This window comes from Phasianus colchicus, chromosome Z, assembly GCF_987193195.1.
Source record: "Phasianus colchicus chromosome Z, bPhaCol1.hap1.1, whole genome shotgun sequence".
Lineage (NCBI taxonomy): Eukaryota > Metazoa > Chordata > Aves > Galliformes > Phasianidae > Phasianus > Phasianus colchicus.
The window spans coordinates 72,460,982-72,482,218 of record NC_143476.1 but is presented as its reverse complement, the minus strand read 5'-3'; the positions used below and the strand labels follow the sequence as shown (position 1 = coordinate 72,482,218).

At 34.0% G+C, this 21,237-nt stretch overlaps 1 protein-coding gene across 11 annotated transcripts in view; it reads left to right on the top strand.

Annotated features, from left to right (window-relative positions):
• The window catches only part of KIF2A (kinesin family member 2A), a 53,657-nt gene that overhangs the window by 20,501 nt on the left and 11,919 nt on the right, over window positions 1–21,237 (top strand). For 7 of the 11 annotated variants that reach the window (XM_090132570.1, XM_031608223.2, XM_031608226.2 and 4 more), the window contains 14 exons: window positions 759–853; window positions 2,060–2,179; window positions 2,566–2,620; window positions 4,831–4,953; window positions 5,505–5,605; window positions 8,035–8,130; window positions 8,784–8,838; window positions 11,813–11,975; window positions 15,210–15,300; window positions 15,447–15,510; window positions 15,918–16,009; window positions 16,198–16,340; window positions 17,625–17,829; window positions 20,544–20,654. In XM_090132570.1, coding sequence (XP_089988696.1) covers window positions 776–853; window positions 2,060–2,179; window positions 2,566–2,620; window positions 4,831–4,953; window positions 5,505–5,605; window positions 8,035–8,130; window positions 8,784–8,838; window positions 11,813–11,975; window positions 15,210–15,300; window positions 15,447–15,510; window positions 15,918–16,009; window positions 16,198–16,340; window positions 17,625–17,829; window positions 20,544–20,654 — 1,497 coding nt within the window. In that variant the 5' untranslated portion in view covers window positions 759–775. Of the gene's footprint in view, window positions 1–758; window positions 854–2,059; window positions 2,180–2,565; window positions 2,621–2,642; window positions 2,825–3,774; window positions 3,974–4,830; window positions 4,954–5,504; window positions 5,606–8,034; window positions 8,131–8,783; window positions 8,839–11,812; window positions 11,976–15,209; window positions 15,301–15,446; window positions 15,511–15,917; window positions 16,010–16,197; window positions 16,341–17,624; window positions 17,830–20,543; window positions 20,655–21,237 lie in introns of those variants that run through there. The other 4 variants (XM_031608224.2, XM_031608227.2, XM_031608225.2 and 1 more) reach the window with 3 other exon arrangements.

Here is a 21,237-nt window from a genome sequence, read left to right as displayed (position 1 = left end):
TGGATCTTGATCCTTTTATGTCAGTGCATGGCTCCTCTGCTTTTGCAATTACTCCTTGCTACCGTATCTAGAAGAAGGGATAAAATATGATAGAAGTTAGTTAAAAAAATAATAATAATAAAAAAAAAAAATATATATATATATATATATACACACACACACGTTTAAGGAAAATCTTTATCAACTGAAACATTACTTTTTATTCTTCTTTATGCGGTCTTAGTGGCTTGAGATCTTTCACTGTGTAAGTTATATTGGTGGTATATTAGCAGTTGTTTATGAAACAAGGATTTATATTATTGTTACGAGCAACTTAATTTTAGCTGAATTACAGACTAATTGGATGGGTGTCAGAATGTAATCTTATGGCGCTTTACTGCTATGTCAGCACGTTTAATCTTGTATCAACCTAGGAAGGAGGCAGAAAGTTTTTGTGAAGTGCACCATAGTAAATTCTGTGCTGTGTTGTTGGAAATCTTAACAAAACTTATCATAGAAAAAAGATTTTAAGTGCTGTGGCTTTCAAACAGTGTTTTGTTTACTTACCGCTGTTTTCTGCTCCTTGAATTTTTTCATTGTCCCATTCTGCTAGCAGATTGTATCTCAGCCGACTTTCAGTATTTGACCAGCAATCATTTTTACTTACTCCCCTTTCTGTTTTAACCCTTTTGTTCCTGCCTCTCATCGTACAGGGGTTCAAATAAATTCTGAGATTTTTTTTTTACTTGCTAATAAGCGATCATATGTTTCTTTTCTAGGCCGAATTCATCAAGCTATGGTAACATCCCTGAATGAAGATAATGAAAGCGTAACTGTTGAGTGGATTGAAAATGGGGATACTAAGGGCAAAGAGGTAAACTTAATTATTTTAGAACCTCACTGTTTTTTAAAAATGCGTAGTCTCCATGAATGTTGCTTTGGAATTTGCAGTGGAAAGGAAGATAAAATACAAAACTGCATTTTTGGCTACAGGCTTCTGAATGGGAGCTTTTGGGCAAACATTGTCTTCTGTTGTATTAAATTTCACTTACTGATCTCAGTGTCATAGCTTTCAAATAGTGCTTTTTATTTACTGATCTTGAATCCAGCTACAAAGGCTGACCTCGTTAACCCCTTTTTACAAGTAGAAAAATCAGATTTTTTGAGAAGGAGAATGACTTTCAGTTCAGACAGGAAACTAGTGGGAGAAGTAGGTCAGAATTGCATTTGCTTGTTTTATTGAGGAATTTAACTGCTACAAAGTTTATTTACGTAACTTATTTTTGGCGGTAATTTTTCAGACTTCTTTGCTTTATGAAATGATGTATTTCTGTGTCTCAGTTATATTTTGTTGTTCCTTCCTGGAAGTTTTGAGCCTGCTTACCCTGTTCAGGGTGAGATTTAGAGAAGCATTTTAGAGATAATTACACCTTACCAGTCAGATGAAAACCTACAAAGCAAAAAAATAGGAGAATGTTCTGTGACTTCATTATCTGAGCTCATCCTTCTGGACACAAAGAATCCATACAGTAATTAGATCTTTGAAAGTTCCAGCCTGGGGAAATGACAGTCTAGAAACAAAAACTATTTTAAAGCCTTTAGAAAGCTAAGTCTCAATGGATTTTGAATGAAGAACTCTTTGATGAAAATAACATGGTAATATATTTAATATAGTTTCAAGTCACCTTTTTATTTTTGGGGTAGTTTTTGCTATAAAATACTGTGCAGCGTAGAATACTCGGTTTATTTTCTTCAGTAATGCTAGATTCTTCTGTTTTAATTTCATCACACTATTAAATTCTGAATATCTTTTCACCATTATTAATACATCTGTTTTCTAATAGCTGTACATGTCAACTAATATGACAACTAACACTTCTGATTTTTTTAACAAATTTGAAATGAGACATTTCCAGTTATAGAATTGCAGATTACAGTAGGATAAGACCTGTTGAGGAGTATTTTTGTTTATTTTGGGATATATTATGGGGTATATTTTGTTTATTTTCAAACATAACAGATATGAACAAGATGAATTTGTTCTTGAACTCATAAATATTCTTTCTGTTATTTTAAATAGATTGACTTGGAAAGCATATTTTCACTTAATCCAGATCTTGCACCTGATGAAGATATTGAACCTAGCACTGAGACACAGCCGCTACCTGCTCCATCAGCCAAAGTAAACAAAATAGTTAAGGTTGGTAAAATCTATTCATACGGAACTCATAAACATGTTGTTAATGCTTGAGTTTTTACATTTGGCTTCTGTCTGTGGATCTACTTGTTGAATATGTTCCATTTTTTCCCCATGGTGAATGAGGCTTTCTGAGAATCTGTTTGGCAGGGAGAGAGTTAGGAACTAATACAGCTAGATATAGCTCAAGGAAAAGATATATAAAAGGGGATTGTTTTGAAACAGTTTGTGTAGTTCAAATAGTCTCAATGCTAGGCTCTTCAGAGATGGATTTGACAATAATCACCTCTCTGTGTTGTATTGCTGATGTTATGCTGGAAACCTAGGTGAGGCTTCAGTTTATATTTTAAATTATGAGGTGGTCAAATATCAGATTTCTGTCTTTATAGGGTCGACGGACTGTGGCACCTGTTAAGAATGACGCCCCTGCCAGAGATAATAGAGGTAAATATTGTATCTTTCCATTTCAGGGAAACAAACAATATGGAAAGATTCTAACTTGGAGCTTTTCTAAGATTCTTTAATAATGACAATGTAGAAGACATGGTATATCATTCCTAGAATTAATCCTGTGTGTATTTAGGAATGGATGCTGTATGAACAATATTTATGTGCAAGTTGAAGCAACAAAGCATCGAGGAAGTTAAGGTGAATAAAATGAAGGTGCTGAAATTTGAAGTTCATTAACTGTGTGACATTAAATGATACATGGACTTTTTACAAATGAAAACATCAGTTTGCTTCAGCTTGATTGTTTCCATATACTACAAGTAGTGTGCTTAAAATTTTTTCAAGTTTTTGGCTCAGTTTTCTAGCAGTTAGTAGTGAAAAATTTGTAAAATCCACAAAAATACAACAGGAGGATAGATGAAATGAAGTATTAGATGAGTACAGATACAACACATTCATAATATGGAAAGGAGTAGTTATTACCTTATTTTTTCATTTTCATATCTGTTTTAAGCATAACTTGATCTAGTGATGGTGATCACTCTTCCAAACATTAATTCTGTATCATTAATTCAAACTTGACTCCATTTCATCTGTTTCAACTTACTTTTTAAGTGGGCTTGCATATTTTTCCAAGAGTTCAGACTTTTCTCAGGTGGACAGTAGAAACCACTTCCTGCCTACTGCCTTGTCTTCAGGGGTGCAAACCAAATCAGAAATATCGTAAGGAGAAAATAGCTTTTCAGTTATTATTTTCAAGGTAATATAGTCTATATTTGTGACATTTAGTTGATGGGCTCTCCTCTCATCTATATAAATTGTTATTTGTAGTAAATGCTCTTATTTGGTATGGAACTCTGCAACTTGCATTTCAGTAGGTACTGTGCATCTTACTATTTGCAGTGTACCTAAGGATTAGTTCTTTTCTTTTGTAATTAAGCTTTTCTTGACATACTTTCTTATTTAGTGGAGTAAATTCATACTGTAAAGTAGATCTGTCGTATTTGGAAGTGATCTGGGAGTTTTTGTCTGTTCTTTTTGAATGTTTCCACAGTTTTCTCTATGTTGTACAGTATGTTGGCTTTTGGAATGTCATCTCTAAGCTATTAATCAAAACTGTTACCTTCAATTTCATGCTCTTCTGGCAGAGCTCTTTACTAGCATGTACAAGAAACTGCCGAGCTGAAGCAGAAGCACTTGAAGCACCTTTTCAACAAACAAAATATTCAACTCTACCGGAGAGGCTTGCATGCTCACTCCTCACACTGCATTCACTGGGAAGAGAGAACATTGTGTCTTTAGAAAAGTGGCATTCTTATCACATATGGAATCAATGCAGAAATTTAGGTAGACGTACCCCTTTCAACTAGATCTCAAAAAAGTTTATTTCTTCCACTTGTAAATTGAGCTGCACTTGGCTGCCTTTCACTTTTATCCCTTTATTCCTTCAAATACTGTAGGTTCAGTGAGGTGAGACTATTTTTTTTAATTTCTTAAGAGTGAAAGAGTGAAACCATGGGTCCGTTTTCTTGTAAAATAAATAAAATTACAGCACTAAAGGACCATATATCTCCAAGTATATTCTTCATTCTATGTACATAATACGTTGTACTAGTTCTGTAGTAGAATGTGTAATAATTTGCACAGGCAACATAGGTATGTCATAGTTTGTGTTGGTGTATCAGAGAAAAATTTTCCTGTCATGCAAGGGGGAAAAAAAACAACTGAGTAGGAATTGTAAGAAGGTCTCAAAAAAGTACGGGTGCAAATAGAAGGGAGAAAAAATGATTAAAAGTTAAAGGTGAAGCAAATGGTCAGCTTACATCTCTTTGTTATAGAAATGAGGTAAAACAGTTATACATCACCTTCCCTAGAAGTATTCAAGAAGTGTGTTAGATGTGGCACTGAGGATGTGGATTAGTGGGTAATATTGGTGAATGGTTGGATTAGGTGATCTGAGAGGATTTTTTCCATGTTAATGATTCTATGATTCTATATGCATTAGAATAAAAAAAAATCTGCATACTGTCTTTAATAATGAACTTTTCTTGTATATATGTGTGTATATCTAACTTCCCTCCAATTCTCAGTAAATTATCTGTCAAAAGAGGCCTAGTTTTATCTTATCATAATAAAATATCTCAAAATTGGGTTGATACATTATTATTTAATATCTGGATCAGCTTTGTTCTTTTCTTTTGCAGTGGCTGGTTCTGCACGTGCACGGCCCACTCAGCTTCCTGAACAGTCATCTTCCTCACAACAGAATGGTACTGTTTCAGATATATCTCCAGTTCAAGCTGCAAAAAAGGAATTTGGACCCCCTTGTATGTAAACCGTATCTCAAGGATTCTTTCATCCTGGACATTACATGTAGATTCTCTTGGATTATGTTGCTGTTCATAAAGGACAAATGGTCTGTAGGCTTCCTAATGAAGCTTTTTCAGAGCACAGTGGCTAAACAAATGATCAGTTTTGCCATAATTGGAATTTATTTTTCTTTTATCTTTTGTTATCTTTTATCTTCGCATCATGAATTTGTGGGTTTTTTATTGTTGTTTTTTGTTTTTGTTCTACATTTGTCTAGACTTTTTTAATTCAAACCAAGAGATCACATGTACCTGTCCAAATGTTTTCTAAGGATCACTTTCCTTATATTTTTGTTTTTTAATTACTGTTCCATTTCCCTTCATTTATTTGATAAATTTTAGACACTGAATTCCTGTAATTATCCTGCACTAACCCTGATTTATTTAAAAAGATAGTAGATATAAATGTGTACCGATTATTGATTAATGAATATAATTGAAGTAGTAGTGTAATTATTAAACTCGCGCAACACTCTGAAAATATTTTAAATTATATCGTTTCCTCCAAGCACGTAGAAAATCTAATTGTGTAAAAGAGGTTGAAAAATTGCAAGAGAAACGTGAAAAAAGAAGGTTACAGCAGCAAGAACTGAGAGAAAAAAGAGCTCAGGTTAGTATTTTTAGCCTAGATCATACTTTTTTTCATTCTTATATAATTTTTATGAATGATGATAATCCTGAAACTAAATGTTTTTTCTCCTACATACAAATTTGATACGTCATTTTGCATTGCACACTGTGCATATTTGCATTGTTCCAATAACTTAGTATTTAGACAGTTTTCCCACTCTTTTTATTCCTACACAAATAATTGTGTGCAGTTACTTATTTTTCTGTGTATTATTCCATATATTTTTCCATATGTTATTTCATACAAGTGCTGACGATACCTATATCTTAAGGATAATATATTGATTAAAAACCATCAAGCTTTGGCTTGAGATAGAACAATTTATTGTAACATTGAAATTTCTGATCTTTGACGTTTTGTCAGATAAACATTTGAAGCTCAATTTGATTTTTATTTTTATTTATTTATTTTTACTTTTTTAAACTTCTTTTAAACTTCTTTAAAGTCTATGGCTTTAAAGTTTAGCTTTGCATCATGCAGGCAGGTTGGGAATAAATTCTTAGAAACTTGTGTGAAAGAGATGAATTTGCTAATCCTATCAGGAAAAAGATCTAATAATAAGTTAATTTCTGTCACAGCAGTGTAAAAGTTCAGCAAAAGTAGTAGTGTAATCTTGTTGGCAGGTTTGTGAGTATGTGTTAGTCTCTCTAAAGAGCAGTACTGATCTGCTGCTGACATAAGTACCACCACTGAGTATTTAATTCACCTAGTTTACTTCATGCTTTAATAATGTTTCTAAGCTGGACTAAAAGGACTGATGTTGAATTCATGTTTTCTCACTTTCCTTTGCTTAAACAAATACAAAACATAACTATATGTGAGGAACAAATAATTTTTATTTTATAACATGGTATGAAACCTGAGATTCTCTTATTTTTTCTGTGAAGACACTGTTCTGCTGAAGTCTTTGACTTCTGGATGAAGAAGATCTGGCTGTCTTGTTGACCTGTCTCTATCTTTTGTGCATTTTGTTGTGAAGTACAGTGATAATTAGGTAACCAGTGTCTTCTAGTGGGTATGATTTTTATGTGGAGTTAAAAGAACAATTACTTTTTTCTGCAATATGTAATAGCCTTTTCAGAATTATAGCAGGAAATATTTAAGCTATAATACATTTTATATAGACTTACTCTGAGTGGTTTTAGGTTCGCTGTATTTAGGGTTAAGAACATAAGCATAGTCAACTTCTAATTACCAGGGCGCAGTTTTGTCTGGGATGCGATCAACTTTTTCACAGATTCATAGACATCAGGTGGCTCTATTTCATCTTGTTAACCCCAGTGCAGTGCTTTCTGAAAGTGCCTATGCTACTTCACTTACGTGTGATGAGCCATGCAGAGCTCAGTAAAGTATGTGGACCAGAACGAGCTGAGTATGGCATCAGTAGGATGTCCTGAAACTGTAAAAACTGACAGGAAGGGGTATATAAGGAATTCTGCAGCCTTCTCAGCTTAGATGCTCTGGCTGACAAGGCTTAGGCTCCACGCACAAGTTCTTGCATGTTGTCACGGAGTTAACTAGATCAATGTATGCCCCTGACCCCCCCCCCCAGCCCCACAAAATAGGAAGGAAGGAAAAAAAAACAGCGGCAACGATCTATGGAGGAAAACTTATTTTACTAACTATGATTTTGGAATGCAAGATAACACAATATAATACGATCTAATTGAAATTGAGACTAATAAATCAAATAAGATAGGAGAGAGAGAATTCCTGAGACCGAGTCAAACCTGAAAAGCTTGGAACGGCTAGGAAAGCCCTCCAGCACCCATTGCCAGGCAGTTAGAGACTGCCCCACCTGGAAGGGCCAGATCCCATGATTTCCATAATGTATAGGGATAGGTACCTGGAATTGGAGCGTTAACACTTTAACTGCCTGTGCACTACATGATGTTATAATGCGGAATACTGAAAACCAAAAAACATGAAACCATGACACGTGTCTTTTTGCTGTGCTATTCATGGTTCCAAGTTTAGGGATGGGAGGCCTTGTGTGTCTGGATGTAGCATATTGTGTAACCTTGGGATTGCTTTTACTTCTTGGAGCTTCCAGGAATGCTGGAAGAATTGACAGTGTATCCAAATTACTGTAAGAGTTAATTCAGGACCAGTAGTAGAATCAAACTTCAACTCACTCAGATCTGTTTGGAGCAGCCAGAATACCTGCACTGTTTTGTGAAGCATAATAGCGCAAATAATGGTTTACTCACTTGTTCACTGTATAGTCTTATGTCTCAGATTGACTATAGATACTAAATTAATAGAAACAGTGTAACTATTTTCTTTTATGTTCAGTAAATTAGCTACATCAGTTAATGTGTATTTTTCTTTATAATTAAGTACAGAAGGTATTGAAATCTGTTAATTTCGGGAAAAAATGTAAGAAATTCTCTTGCTTACTTCCGTAGGATGTTGATGCTACAAACCCCAACTATGAAATTATGTGTATGATAAGAGATTTCAGGGGAAATTTGGATTATAGACCACTGACAACTGCTGATCCTGTAAGTATCCAGGCAGTGTGGGAATGTTTTATATATTTTTTGTGTCTTTTTAATGTTTTCACTATATGAATGCAGTTCTGTCTGTAAACATGAAAAACAAGTAGCTTAGTATTAGTATTCTTTATAGCATGTGTTTGTTTTTTCTAGATTTTCCAGGGATAGTAAGGGATGTGCAGACAATACCCTTTAGGTTCCCAGGAAAACCTCACTGAATGTGAAGATTTTTGATTATTTTATATATAGCTGAAATATTTGATAATGTTTGATTTTTTTTTTTCGAGCTGATGAGAGCCTTTGATTTGCATTTAAATCACATTATCAGATTTTTGTGGTCTGTGATCCAAATCAGTGATTGTAACAATTTCCACCAATAGTTTATCCAACCTATTACAGCTGGGTTTGCTTACTATGGTGCAGTATGTACCAAGTACTCTACAGCATCATATCACTATCTGCAAGTAATTTGGTTATTTTTAATGCATAGTTGTCCCTTTTAGTTTCTTGCAGATACAGTTGGCTTTTGCTGTTTATATGACTCACAGTCTTTGAAAAATCTCTTAATTAAAAATTGTTTAATTAATTCATAAATAGAAATAAAATAATCTATAACTGGAACTTAGAATCTTTCAGTGAACTGTATCTTTCCTTTATAGATTGATGAGCACAGGATATGTGTTTGTGTGCGAAAACGACCACTCAACAGAAAAGGTATGACCTTTCAAGATTTCGCAAAATTCTTTCTCTGAAAAGCTTCTGATTGCAGTGTCCTTTGTAGTGAGAAGATCTAAAATACTGGAAATGACACTGTTATACTAGGAAAAAATGTTTGAGGAACCCAGACAATTCATAGATCTGTCATAGCGTGGATAAAGAGAGGGACAAAAGTAATTTAACTGCTACCATTTTATAGGCTGGAAGTAGTCACAGAAATTGCATTTTTTTACATGGTTATCTATGGTGTGTTTAGTTGGTCTGGAAATTAATTCTGCTTTAATTTCTTGAGCATTCTTACATTCTGTTGGTATCACCTTTATTTTAAGTTATCCTTTAAGTAATCTTTTTATCAATGAGCTACTCTGTGGAAGTTTTTTTTGCCCATTTTTATATGTGCTTTTTTTTTAACCACTTTCAAGTCTTGAATAAAACATTGAGGGATTTAGATGGTGCCTAATGTTGATGTTCCATGATATGTTGGACACCCAAAGATATCCAGAAAATTTTCATAGAACTAATGGATTATGGGCGAACTGGAGATTCACATCTCCTATAATTGCAGCTCAGGTCTGAGCAAATGTTCTAAGGTTTATGAAATGTTACTAAACATCTGGTATTAAGTACTGTAATTAATCTACAGTGATGTATTTAGAGATATGTATGTAGAGTATTACAACTTCTTATTCATTAGGTTGTAGGCTGTAGTCAAAATTCCCAAAACTGTTTCAACTCTAGTTAAATTCCAGTGTTCCCATCAAGTTCTTCACCATCAGTGGGAAAGTAAGAATCAGAGATGTTTCTGGATTGGGACTCATCTAAATTCAGCAATAATTTAAGCTAATTTTCATCTTGAAAGATATGTCATTCTTTCTCTTTTCCTTTTAGCTAAAGGATTCAAAGAGCACCACTCTATTTGAAACAACATGGGGTGTATTTAGTGGTTTTGTACTGTCAGAACTATACTTTGAGGATTATCTGGAGCCAGCACTTCCAGAGGCATAGAGGAGAATTATATAGCAAAGTGAAAACGTATGCTGATGTCAGTATATAGTTTGTTTTATTTTCAATTTTTTTCTTATTGATCTGAAAGGGATTAACCATCCTAAAAACTGTTTAGTTGAAACTTTTTCATAAAGTATATAATAAAGATATTCAGTACACAATCATCGCCTTTTATCTGCACTGTTGCACAAAATGAAATTATGGTAAGTGACAGCAAATTGTTACAAGGAACAAGCTGGGATTCAGAAGTCAGATTGAAAATGGTATAAGTTGCATATTTTAGCTATGAATGATTACAAGCTATTAAGAAAATATTGCTGAGGAGATTTTAGGAAGATAAGCAGCAAAGCGAAAGGGGAGTTGGCATTGAAGTTATTTTATATTTTTTAAGAATAAGCTTTTTTTAAAAAAAGAAGGACATTAATGAGATAATTATGCAAAGGCGGAAGCAGAGAGGTAATCCAGTATTCCCATGATACAATCTTCTGAAAACGTGTTCTATTTTTGAGAGTTCGTAAGAAGCGGTATTTCTTATGCCACGTTTTTAAATAAAGAGTATGAAAAAAATCGAAGATAGAAGTGTACAATCCGCTGAAGAGGGGAAAAAAAGTTTGTATCCCTATTTCATGAAGGATATTCGAACATACTACCTTTCCATGTTCTGTATTTTGGAATTCTGTAAGATGTTCAAATCAGGTCTGCCAATCACTCTGTCAGCCTCATGCGGGTAAAATTATCACTATAGTCTTCAGGCACGAATCATTTTGTGAATTGACCTTGCAGAAAGTAAATCTTCAGGTTGATTCTTTATTTTAGTGAGGTATATTTACAATTGAGAGATGTATTTTGACGTTTCACAGATAGTATTCCAAATTTTCATCAGCAAGGAATGCAGGTTGCTAGAGCTGAGGGGGAGGTGAATGTCTAATTGCAAACTATTCTTAAAGAAGTAACAGCTTTTGACTGCTCTAGTGGAAAAGCTGTTTCTGTAAATAATTGACCTTCATATATTTGTTTTTACTGGTGTTCTTTATTTCTTGTCTGTGATTACTGAAGAATAATTGCATTTTATTTTATTGCAATGCAGGCATGAAATGTCATGAAGTGGTAACCATTGTACTGTTTGATGAATGTGTTAACTGATTAAAAGATTTCTATCTGATTGTATAAAGCTACATCTAATTTTTGAACTACATACCTTAAGAAATTTTATGTAGAATTGCAAGTAGGACACATTAGTGATCCTGACTGTATACAAAGGATCTTGATTTTTCGTGCATATCATGGACCACTTGCGTTCACTATATTTTGCCGATTCTTGTTTCCCACAACAATTAGCCATGAATTGTAGTTCTGCTTAGTAATTATAACCTGGGAATTCACTGTTGAAGTCACATCTAAATGGCTTTTGTTTTTTCCCATTGATAGAAAGCATCATTAGCATTTTCGGTTTCTGTTTACAAGATAATTTACTATAACATTTTTTAAAACGTTTACGTACTGTAACATTTGGATTTAGAGAAAATGAAATTGCAAAACATAAAAATAAAGATGGTCCTTCTAAAGGTGTTTTTTTTTGTATGTTGGACAGTCCAATTAGCAGCTGCAATGTCCGGTTTCTCCAGAGAAGTTATTTATAAAAACTCACAGTGTAAACTGCAGAAGAGTAAATAAACCTTGGTAAAAGAAGATCCATAGAAAACATTACTATAGAATACACTGCGAACCATAACTGATCTTTCTTTTTCTTCTCAACTTTTTAACACTTCTCATGAATTTCTCTCCACTGATAGGATGATTAGGTTTCCAAAATGAAATCTTACTTAGCAGGTTGCTGTTCAGGTAATAGTCCTTTGCACTCTTGTTATTTAGAGTAGCTGTGTTATGTGAGATTTTATAGAAGTGTAAACACTGGGTAGGAAAAAAGTGTTAATAGATAAAAATCTGTATTTCACTTATCTTATAGAAACTTTAATGAAAGACCTTGATGTAATAACAATTCCTAGCAAAGATGTTGTGATGGTACATGAGCCAAAACAAAAGGTGGATTTAACAAGGTACCTAGAAAACCAAACTTTTCGTTTTGATTATGCCTTTGATGAAACGGCTCCGAATGAAATGGTTTACAGGTATGTCGTATGCTTCTTTATGAATCTTTTTTTCTCATTTATTTACTATGTCAGTAACTGTGGACTTACTTTAATCCTTGACTCCTATTCTCTTTATTCCAACTTCTTTTACCTACATAATTAGAATATAATTCTGGTTATGCTGAAGTTTTCAGCTTCGATGTCATCTCCACCTCTGTTGACCTTGCTTCTGCTCTCAGTCTTTCTCCAAGCCCTACCTTGCTAAACTCAAGCCTGTATTGCCTGCCTTCTCAGTCAGTGAATGTTTTCAACATCTTCATTGCTATCCATCCGTCTAAGCACTATTTTCTTATTAGTTAGTATATGTGCAGCACCTGAAGCACAAGTCATTGCTACAGGAACTTGGAACAGAAGTGCAGCACCAGACTCAAATAGCTTGCTATAGAATATATGATAATTAACAAATCGGAAGACGGTGAATAAAAAAAAAAAGAGCATTGCTAGATTTTTTCATACTGCTGAGAATTCTGAGCTGATTTGTCTGTTGGAAGAAATTCAGCTGACGTAAGACAGATCTCTTTGGGAGCTAATTCATCTTGCTGAAAATGCCGTAACTTTCTGTTTTAAAAAAACAGCAGCAACAAAGACAAATGCGTGTGCAGCCCCAAGGTATTTGGGTCTCCTTTTTTTTTTTTTCCACTTGGACTTCTGTTTTAGTTTCCCATTTGGCACAGAATAATGCTCAGAATGGTTTGAAAAACCTTATCAGAAGTTGCTACTTGCATTGTACCATTCAGTGAATGGATTAGATACAGTAGTAAGCAAGGTTTGATGGCATGGTAGGTGCTAATTTTGGTATGCAGTTTAAATATTGTGAGTCTTTTTGTGAGGGATATTGGTATTAAAAAGGCGTTTGTGGAGATAACTTTCTGAATGTTTGGAAAGTGCTTCACGTTACCTCAAAGAGAAGTGCTTATTTTTAATCCAACAGCCAGGAAGTGAAAGTTAGTGTGATATCATGATCTATGGTGTGGGTGGAAAGGAAAAAGTACATAGCAAAAGATCTGTTGAAACATGTTGAAAATGAAAATTTGTTTTATTCTTGATAGGTGGAGGAGGATAGCAAAAGGCAAGCTCTTTTGGATGTTAGCGTAGCATTAGCGCAGTGTGGAGATTTCTCACTAATGTTTGTCTTTTGGTGACATCTTTTCTTGACACAGAAAGCCTGTGGGAGTGCCACCTAGTTTGTAAAGTGTTTCTTGCAACAGTATTTCTCCTGCTTGACAACAGTTCTTCAATTTCCATACTTCTTGTTATTCCTCATGCATCTTTGAGAGTGTACTTTTCAGTTGTGAAAGATTTTTTGGTATATAGCATCATCATATTTTTGTATCTAATTTCTTCTGAGTAATTTTCATTAGTTACATAATAGTGGTACTGTGAGAAAATATTCAAAGATGTTTGTATTAATACTGAAATGGTATATCTCTGGCCTAGGTAGTAGGACAGGCTTTTTTCTTTTCCTTCAGACAGCATGGTATTGATTACTACTTGAAGAATAGCTTGCTTCCAGGTCTCTAGCATAATTTAAGAGCAGAATATCATAGTGTACTCCCATAGGGGGGAGGAAAAGTGATGTGGTTACTCCAGTTTTCTTTGGTGCTAAAATTACTTTATTTCTATACTGAAAAACATTTTTCAGTTTGTCAGGGAGAAATCTGCTACTCTTCTTTTAGTATTTTTGTGTAAGCTGTATTTGAAGTGTTTTTGATGCCTTAAGCCACAAAACTGAGTTGCAGTTTTTCTTTAACGTTTAAAAAAAAAATGCTTACCTGTTTGCATGGTATGCATTTTGAATATTTAAAGGAGAATCAGAGTTTGTATTTTTGTAAGATCAATATTGCAAGTTGAGATTCTAGGTGAGGGAAAGTTTTTTGGCTTGGTAGTAATTTATAAAGTTGTATAATACTTTATGAAATCTTTTCTAGGCATGATTGTGTTTTGCCTTATTTAAAAAAAAAAAAAAACTTCCTTTTTTTATAAATGAAAATAAATAATTCAAAATTCAACTAAATAGAGATATTGGAGTATGCTTCTTAGGAGGATAGAATCATAGAATTGCTCAAGTTAGAAAAGACCTTAAAGATCATCAAGTCCAACCATAACTGAACCAAACTACCCAAATTCTGACAACCCTCCGTTAAATCATGTCCCTGAGCACCACATCCAAACGGTTTTTAAATGCATTCGGGGATGGTGACTCAACCATAGGTTTCTTAAAATTTGTATTTAGAGTATACAAAGAGGAAACAGATAAGAAAATATCTGGTTGAGGACATAGGAAGTACATGCTTGGAGGAAATAAGACTAAGGCTAATCAGGTATCTTTAGGTGTGTTTTTGATGAAAATTAGAGATTCTGTAATGCTTGTCTGCTGAACGGGTTGATCTTACCTGTTTACTCATAGTAATTTATTTGTTTGTTCCAAAGTAGAATGAAGGAGCTCCTAAGACCTCAGTGTTTCTATAAGCAATCATTCCTGTTTCTGTCACTAAACTTAGTGTAAACACCTTGAAATTTAGAGTGGATTGCAAACACTCTTATCATTATTTATTAGGTAGATGTAACACTCTAAAGGCTATCCTTTGCTTTTTCAAGATTTTCTTGAAGTAACTGTGTTAAGCAGCTAGAGGCAGTAACTGTGTGTTTTGTTTCTGTTGTGATGAACTTGGTTACATCTCTTCTTAGGCCTTTTCTTCAGCTTTCATAACTTCTCAAGATATTAAGAATCAGTGTTGTCTTGACCACATATCTTAATAAGTAAATCTTAGAAATAAAGTGTTCAATTTTTTTTCTATATTGGCAAAACCTAAGTATTTTTCTGTTTTACTTTTCTACTTACTTATCTTCTAATGCTGTCTCTGTCAGAAATTTTAGGGAGCTACAAACTCCATGCAGTAAGCTTTGTGTTGCATTATTAAAACAAGCTCTTTTTTCCCCGAGGGTTTAAAGAAGGATAACATTGTAGAAAAAATGGGAGATGTTCTTTAGGTATAAGTTCTGAAGGATATTTTAATATGTTAGAACTCCATTAGTTCAGGAATTAATTTGGAGACATCCTTTGGCCTCTCAAGGTACAGAACCAGTTTTGTCACTTCTTGCCTTAAAGCGTATATTGTCTCTGTGGTAGTGGAATCTTAAAGTATTTCTGTTTCTTATGTTTTTTTGTTAATTTGTTTTTTGTTTGTTTTGTTTGTTTTTTTTTCATTCTAGGTTTACAGCTCGACCATTAGTAGAGACCATATTTGAAAGGGGAATGGCCACTTGTTTTGCATATGGGCAAACAGGCAGTGGAAAAACCCATGTAAGTATTTCTTCTATATGTAAGCAATAATCTGTTTTTTTATGTACAGTGCACTTCACTAAATTCTATGAAAAACAGATCTAAGCTCTGTGATTTTTGTCATGTTTATTTTGGTGTTTGATTTTCTTATTTTTTATTTAATGTAGACTATGGGTGGTGACTTTTCAGGAAAGAACCAAGATTGTTCAAAAGGAATATATGCACTTGCAGGTGAGGCTTCATGGTCTGTTAGTTTTTCACAAGCAAGTTGAGATCAGTGTGTTGTTGTCCTATATTTTCTATAGTTTTTTGTACAAGCATTAGAGTATGTATTTTGTATTGCAGTGAGACTTTGGTAACATCAGAACTTGTTCCTAGATCTGTAGTCTTTATATGGTCAGATAAGTGTATAAATAGAGTTCAAAAATAAAATAAAGATTATGGTTGAGTTTACTACTTGGGGCCTTCAGCATTTTCCATTGTAATCTGGCAGTATAAACTGTAGTGACTTAAACTTGGTTGATTTATCATATCTGTTTTATTCTCAAATTATGAGAAATGCTGGCTTTTATTTAGTAACGAGTGTTAAATGAAAATGTGTAACTAAATTTTGGTTTATTTGGGGAATATATCCGCAGCTCGAGATGTCTTTTTAATGCTAAAGAAACCAAACTATAAGAAGCTAGAACTTCAAGTATATGCAACGTTTTTTGAGATCTACAGTGGTAAGGTAAGGAAGTACTTCTTCACAGCAAGATTGTGAGATTGTTATGTAATTATTGGGATTTTATCATCTGAATACTTTATTTCAAATAATTATTTATACTACTTTTCCAAACATTATGCTACAGGATTTGAAACAAATGTCTTTTAAAATTAATTCCTCTCTTACTATTTTTCTCCATCTCTTTCCATAAGGTTTTTGACTTGTTGAACAGGAAGACAAAATTAAGAGTGTTAGAAGATGGTAAACAGCAAGTCCAGGTGGTGGGATTACAGGAACGAGAAGTCAAATGTGTTGAAGATGTTCTTAAGCTTATTGAAATAGGCAACAGCTGCAGGTATCTTTCATAGCTTCCACTAATTTTTCGTTGTAAATTAATGAATTAGAATGCCTCTTGTTATTTTCTGTCTCTGCATAGTGATGGCTTTTTAATAGGCAGTTGGTTTTCTGAAAATATTGACTGCAAAAAGTAAGTCTACCTGCCTTTTGTATGAAGATAGTTTCTCTGCCTCTTAGAGACATGGCAGAACAGACTTTTCTACAGTATATGAAGTACTTGCGTTTATGTAACCAGCTTAGTGACTTAAATTCACATTGTTTGAAATCTGGAGTACTGCCAGATTCTTCAGATCTAAAAGGCTTTTATATGTACTGACAGAGGTTAAGCATAAAGTTTTTTTCTTTGTTAAAATGTAACTTCATTGTTTTTAAAATTAGTCTTTCACATGGACTGCTGCTTGATATGATAAAAAATGATATCAGCAATTTTACATGTAAGCTCTCTTGTTGTCTGGAATAAATAACTCATTTATTCTTGCTTTTAAAATGAAGGTAAAATACCAGATATCTTCAATTTCTTTATAAAGCTGGAGAGAGAGATGTAACTGTACCATGTGCACCAGATTATTAGGATTATATCTCTAGTGTCTATCAGCATGTTAGACATGCTGCCAGTGTAGGTAAGAAGAAACAGTACTCTGCATTGAAAGCATGTAGGTTATTCTGAAAGTAACACCTCTTATTTATTTCCATGGAAACTACAACAGATAGAGAGAGCCTAACAATGCTACTTGGTAGAGTAAATTCTCAGCAACAAAACACTGTTTTCCAGCATAATCACCACCATTAGCTTTGCATTCTTTGCCAGTGATGAACAAGAGCCTATAGGCTGCACTCAATAAAAATCTGCATGGCCATCTGGAACATGGCTTGTCTTTCATGTTGCTGTTGCCGCTGCTGAAACGTACCACCCACCATCTCACTGTGCTCACATCCGCTGTCTGATCTCCAGCAACGTTCAGCAAGGGTCAGTCTTTTTTTTCCACATGGAGGAAATTGATGACACACCTTTGCTTCATCTGCACTTCCGTACTATATGGCATTTTGTCAGACTGCCCCTGTGCTGCTATCTGTAACATGGCAGCAAAATCTAATGGAATATTGGTGAAAGGTTCATCTTCTACTGCCATACCACCAACATCTGCCCCTGATATTGTAGGCCAACAGAATAAGTTGAGGCATTGTTTTTGGACCAGCCCTCCTACATGTATTACATATATGTCTAACGTGTATGGTCCTTCACATCTTTGTATGTTCCCTTCTTCTCTCCTTTTGTTCAAAGGACATCTGGTCAGACATCTGCAAATGCACACTCATCTCGAAGCCATGCAGTGTTTCAGATTATTCTCCGAAGGAAAGGAAAATTGCATGGTAAATTTTCTTTGATAGATTTGGCTGGAAATGAAAGAGGAGCTGATACTTCCAGTGCAGACAGACAGACGCGGCTGGAAGGAGCTGAAATTAACAAGAGCCTTTTAGCACTCAAGGTAACTGAAATGTTTCCATTGCATTTGAGTAGGTGGAAGCTTTCTACATAAAATAGAAATGACCATTCAAACAAGTGTTTTTTCAGACTTTGCTTGTCTGCTCTGTCTACTGGTGTGACAGGTAAAATAATGCATTGATTTTTTTCCTCTGAATGCCTGAAGGAACACCTGTTCATTACCAAATAGAAACATTGCAGAAACTTGTACTATCACTTTTCATGTAGTTTAAAACAAAAACAAGCAACCAAAACTACCTTGAATTTTGAAGACTTTCCCAATGTATGTCTAATAATGGAAGAAGTGAGGAGAGTTAACTTTCTTTGCCACTTAAGTTCTGAAATAGTTACTGGAAATATTCCTACTTGTCTCAATATTTGTGTGTCTGTGTTTATATATTTTTTTAGATAAAAGCATAGAATGACATTTGTTCACTGCTGTTAATTAATTCACTGAGGAGGAAAACACCACAGCAGCAGTATATGCAGGAAGAATTAACAAATTAAGTTAATTCTTTAACAGTGAGACCTGTGTTTTGGCTATTCTCCATAGCAAACTGTGATACAATTACAGATTTTTTCGTACGTTAATCCAGAACTCATCAATAAATGTTGTTTAAATACTCAAATATGTTTTTTCTTCTGCTTTGCAATGTTCTGATGAGATTCAGTCTAAACTAAAAAAAAATTTTTTGTTTTGTTCTTGCTTCTAAACAAATTCTGCAAAACACAAAATTATAGTATGTCATTACAGAACATGGCATGTGTGGCATGTTGAAAAACTGGAAGCAGCAATTCCAAAACTGTAGCCTGTTTTGATGTAGCATCGAAATAAATAATGCAGGCAGCACTGTGTTGATTTTCATAACTTTTTTTTCCAAATGTGATTGAATAAAATTGTTTGGTTTTCCTTTTACTTAAGAAATGCATAAAACAAGCAATTAGCTTTAGTTAGCATACCCATACAACATAATTATTTTTCATACAATTCGTCTGTTTATTTACGGTGAAAAATTATGCTGCTGCTGTACTGGTGATTAAAATCTAGTTTATATGCAGAATGGAAAATAAAAAATCTTGCAAAAGTATCTTACTGTACCACTGTTAAGACAACTGTTTAATTTGATACTATAATTTTCCATTTTTCATCTCTCTCAAAAACATTGCATAGTTTATTTCATTCTTTTTCAACACTCTTGAAGTTATTTTCAAGTTCGTATTAAACTGGTGTTTTCTGAAGAGTAAACTTTGCTGATCCAAGATTTGCTGTTCACATGTGCAATGATCCAGTCTTAGCGTGTTCAGAGTTGATACAAAAGGTTATTTCTTGAATGTCTCTATGTGGAAGTAGTATTGTCATTTCTTTGTGTGGTTTTCTGAGCTATGATGGAAAGAACTAAAAACTATTTATATAAATATTTATTATCTATTTAAGTTTAAAAGCTGGGGTAGTCCTGCTATAATTCCTACATAGTTAATGAGACGATACAGTTTTGTTTTGTTTTTTTTTTCAGTTGTAAGCTAAATGAAAATCACTGTAATTAATTATAATAGCTTAATTCACTTGTGAGTTGCTGTACCAGTAATTCAGCATACATATTTGTTACTTTCTGAACTGTTTTTTCCTTATCTAAATATAGTAGTAACATACAAAATAATTAAAAGATTTCAATTTCTGTTTACCTGAGCTGTGCCCATTCTATAAAATTATACTCATGAGTTTTTTTTTAATTATTTGTTAAAGCTGGCTTGCCATTGTGTCCTACATCATGGTAGTACTATACTGAATCCTTTTTTTTAGTTCTGTTATTTACTGTTTCACAGTTGCAATGCTTTCTTGGACTGTTATCCCATGGTTTCTAGTATGAACTTCTTTTGGAAGAAGTTCGGACTTCTTATATAAGGAGTAATTTATTAGCAGGTGTTTGAACTCTGGACAGAAATGATGATTAGATTATAACAGTGGTGGCTTGCACTGTTGTACATAGTTGCTGCTGTGACTTTTATAGTAATTTCTTAGTACTTGCTTCTGCACCATATTTCTCACTAGAACTCTCCAAAAAGTTGCAAACATTTGTTTAGCCTCATACCCTTATAAGTAAGAGAGAAAACATTGTGACTGTTTTTTTCCACATGAGAAATATTTTAAAGCAGAAAATCGTATATATTTTGAAGCATCCTTCTAACTTCTACTAGGTCAGTATGAAACTATACTTCCTATGCTTGTGACCTGTGGAAACTTTTATACAGCTTGGGCTGTATATGCTGTTTTCATCTGACCTGTAAAGAAGGTCAGCAGCAGAGTCAGAATCGTAGCTATTGCTTTTAATTGGGAAGAGTTAACGCGTTGCCATGCAGACTTCTGTTGGTGGAGGCTCTAGGTCATTCAGACTTTATAGGTGGTAGTCAGATATGGTTGTTAGCCTGGAGGCTTAACAGCAAGACTGTATTTGTTGTTGTTGGATATGTATACGTAGAAGTTCTGGATCATGTTCAGGAAATTCTTCAGGTTCCTAGGTTTCTGCCTCTCTACTGAACTTGAGGAGGGGTAGAAACTGTAACACATCTTGAATCAAAACTTTAAAGGTAAATTTTAATGATATTTTAGAGAACAGCAAATTACTATAACATGTATTAACTGATTTTTTTGAATTGCATTTTTATTATGTGTTTTTCTTAGCATGTGTTGAATAAATACAAACCTCTTTGTTCCTTCAGGAGTGCATTAGAGCCTTAGGCCGAAATAAACCTCATACGCCATTCAGAGCAAGTAAACTTACTCAGGTGCTAAGAGATTCATTCATTGGAGAAAACTCCCGTACCTGTATGGTAAGTTTGTTTAGTTAACTGTATGTATTAAGGATTTCATAGAGAAAAGCTACTAATACAAGATATTGTGTTTAGAACTTGTCATTTGTTGCTGGCAATCTGTTGCATTTAATCTTATGAACCTAAGAAATCAAGAAAATAAAATATTATATTTGGAGGGATACTTTCAGCAGGGATATTTCAGGTAACTCGTTCCTCCTCTTACTGCTTGTTCTACTTTTCTAGCTAGGGACCTAGCTAGAATGTTGTTTTAGCTAGAGTGGTGTTGCTGTTGTTGGAGGCTTTTTTTTTAATATACTCTTAAACAATTAAGATATTTGTTTGTTGAATCAGAATGTTGAAAAGGTAATGTAAGTTGGAAGTATTGTGATTAGTTATGGCCTTTAAATGATGAAAGTAAATTTAGAATTGGTATCACAGGCATCAGAGTATGCTCTAGGCTGTTGGAGGTGGTGATAGTTGGGCTGTATGGGATGAGTAGTTGTATATTTTGTGTGTATTTGCATTGGACTGAAAAACAGAATTCTGCTGGGGAGTGGAAAGGACAGATGAAGGCATTAATGTTCAGTGGTTTTATTTGTGC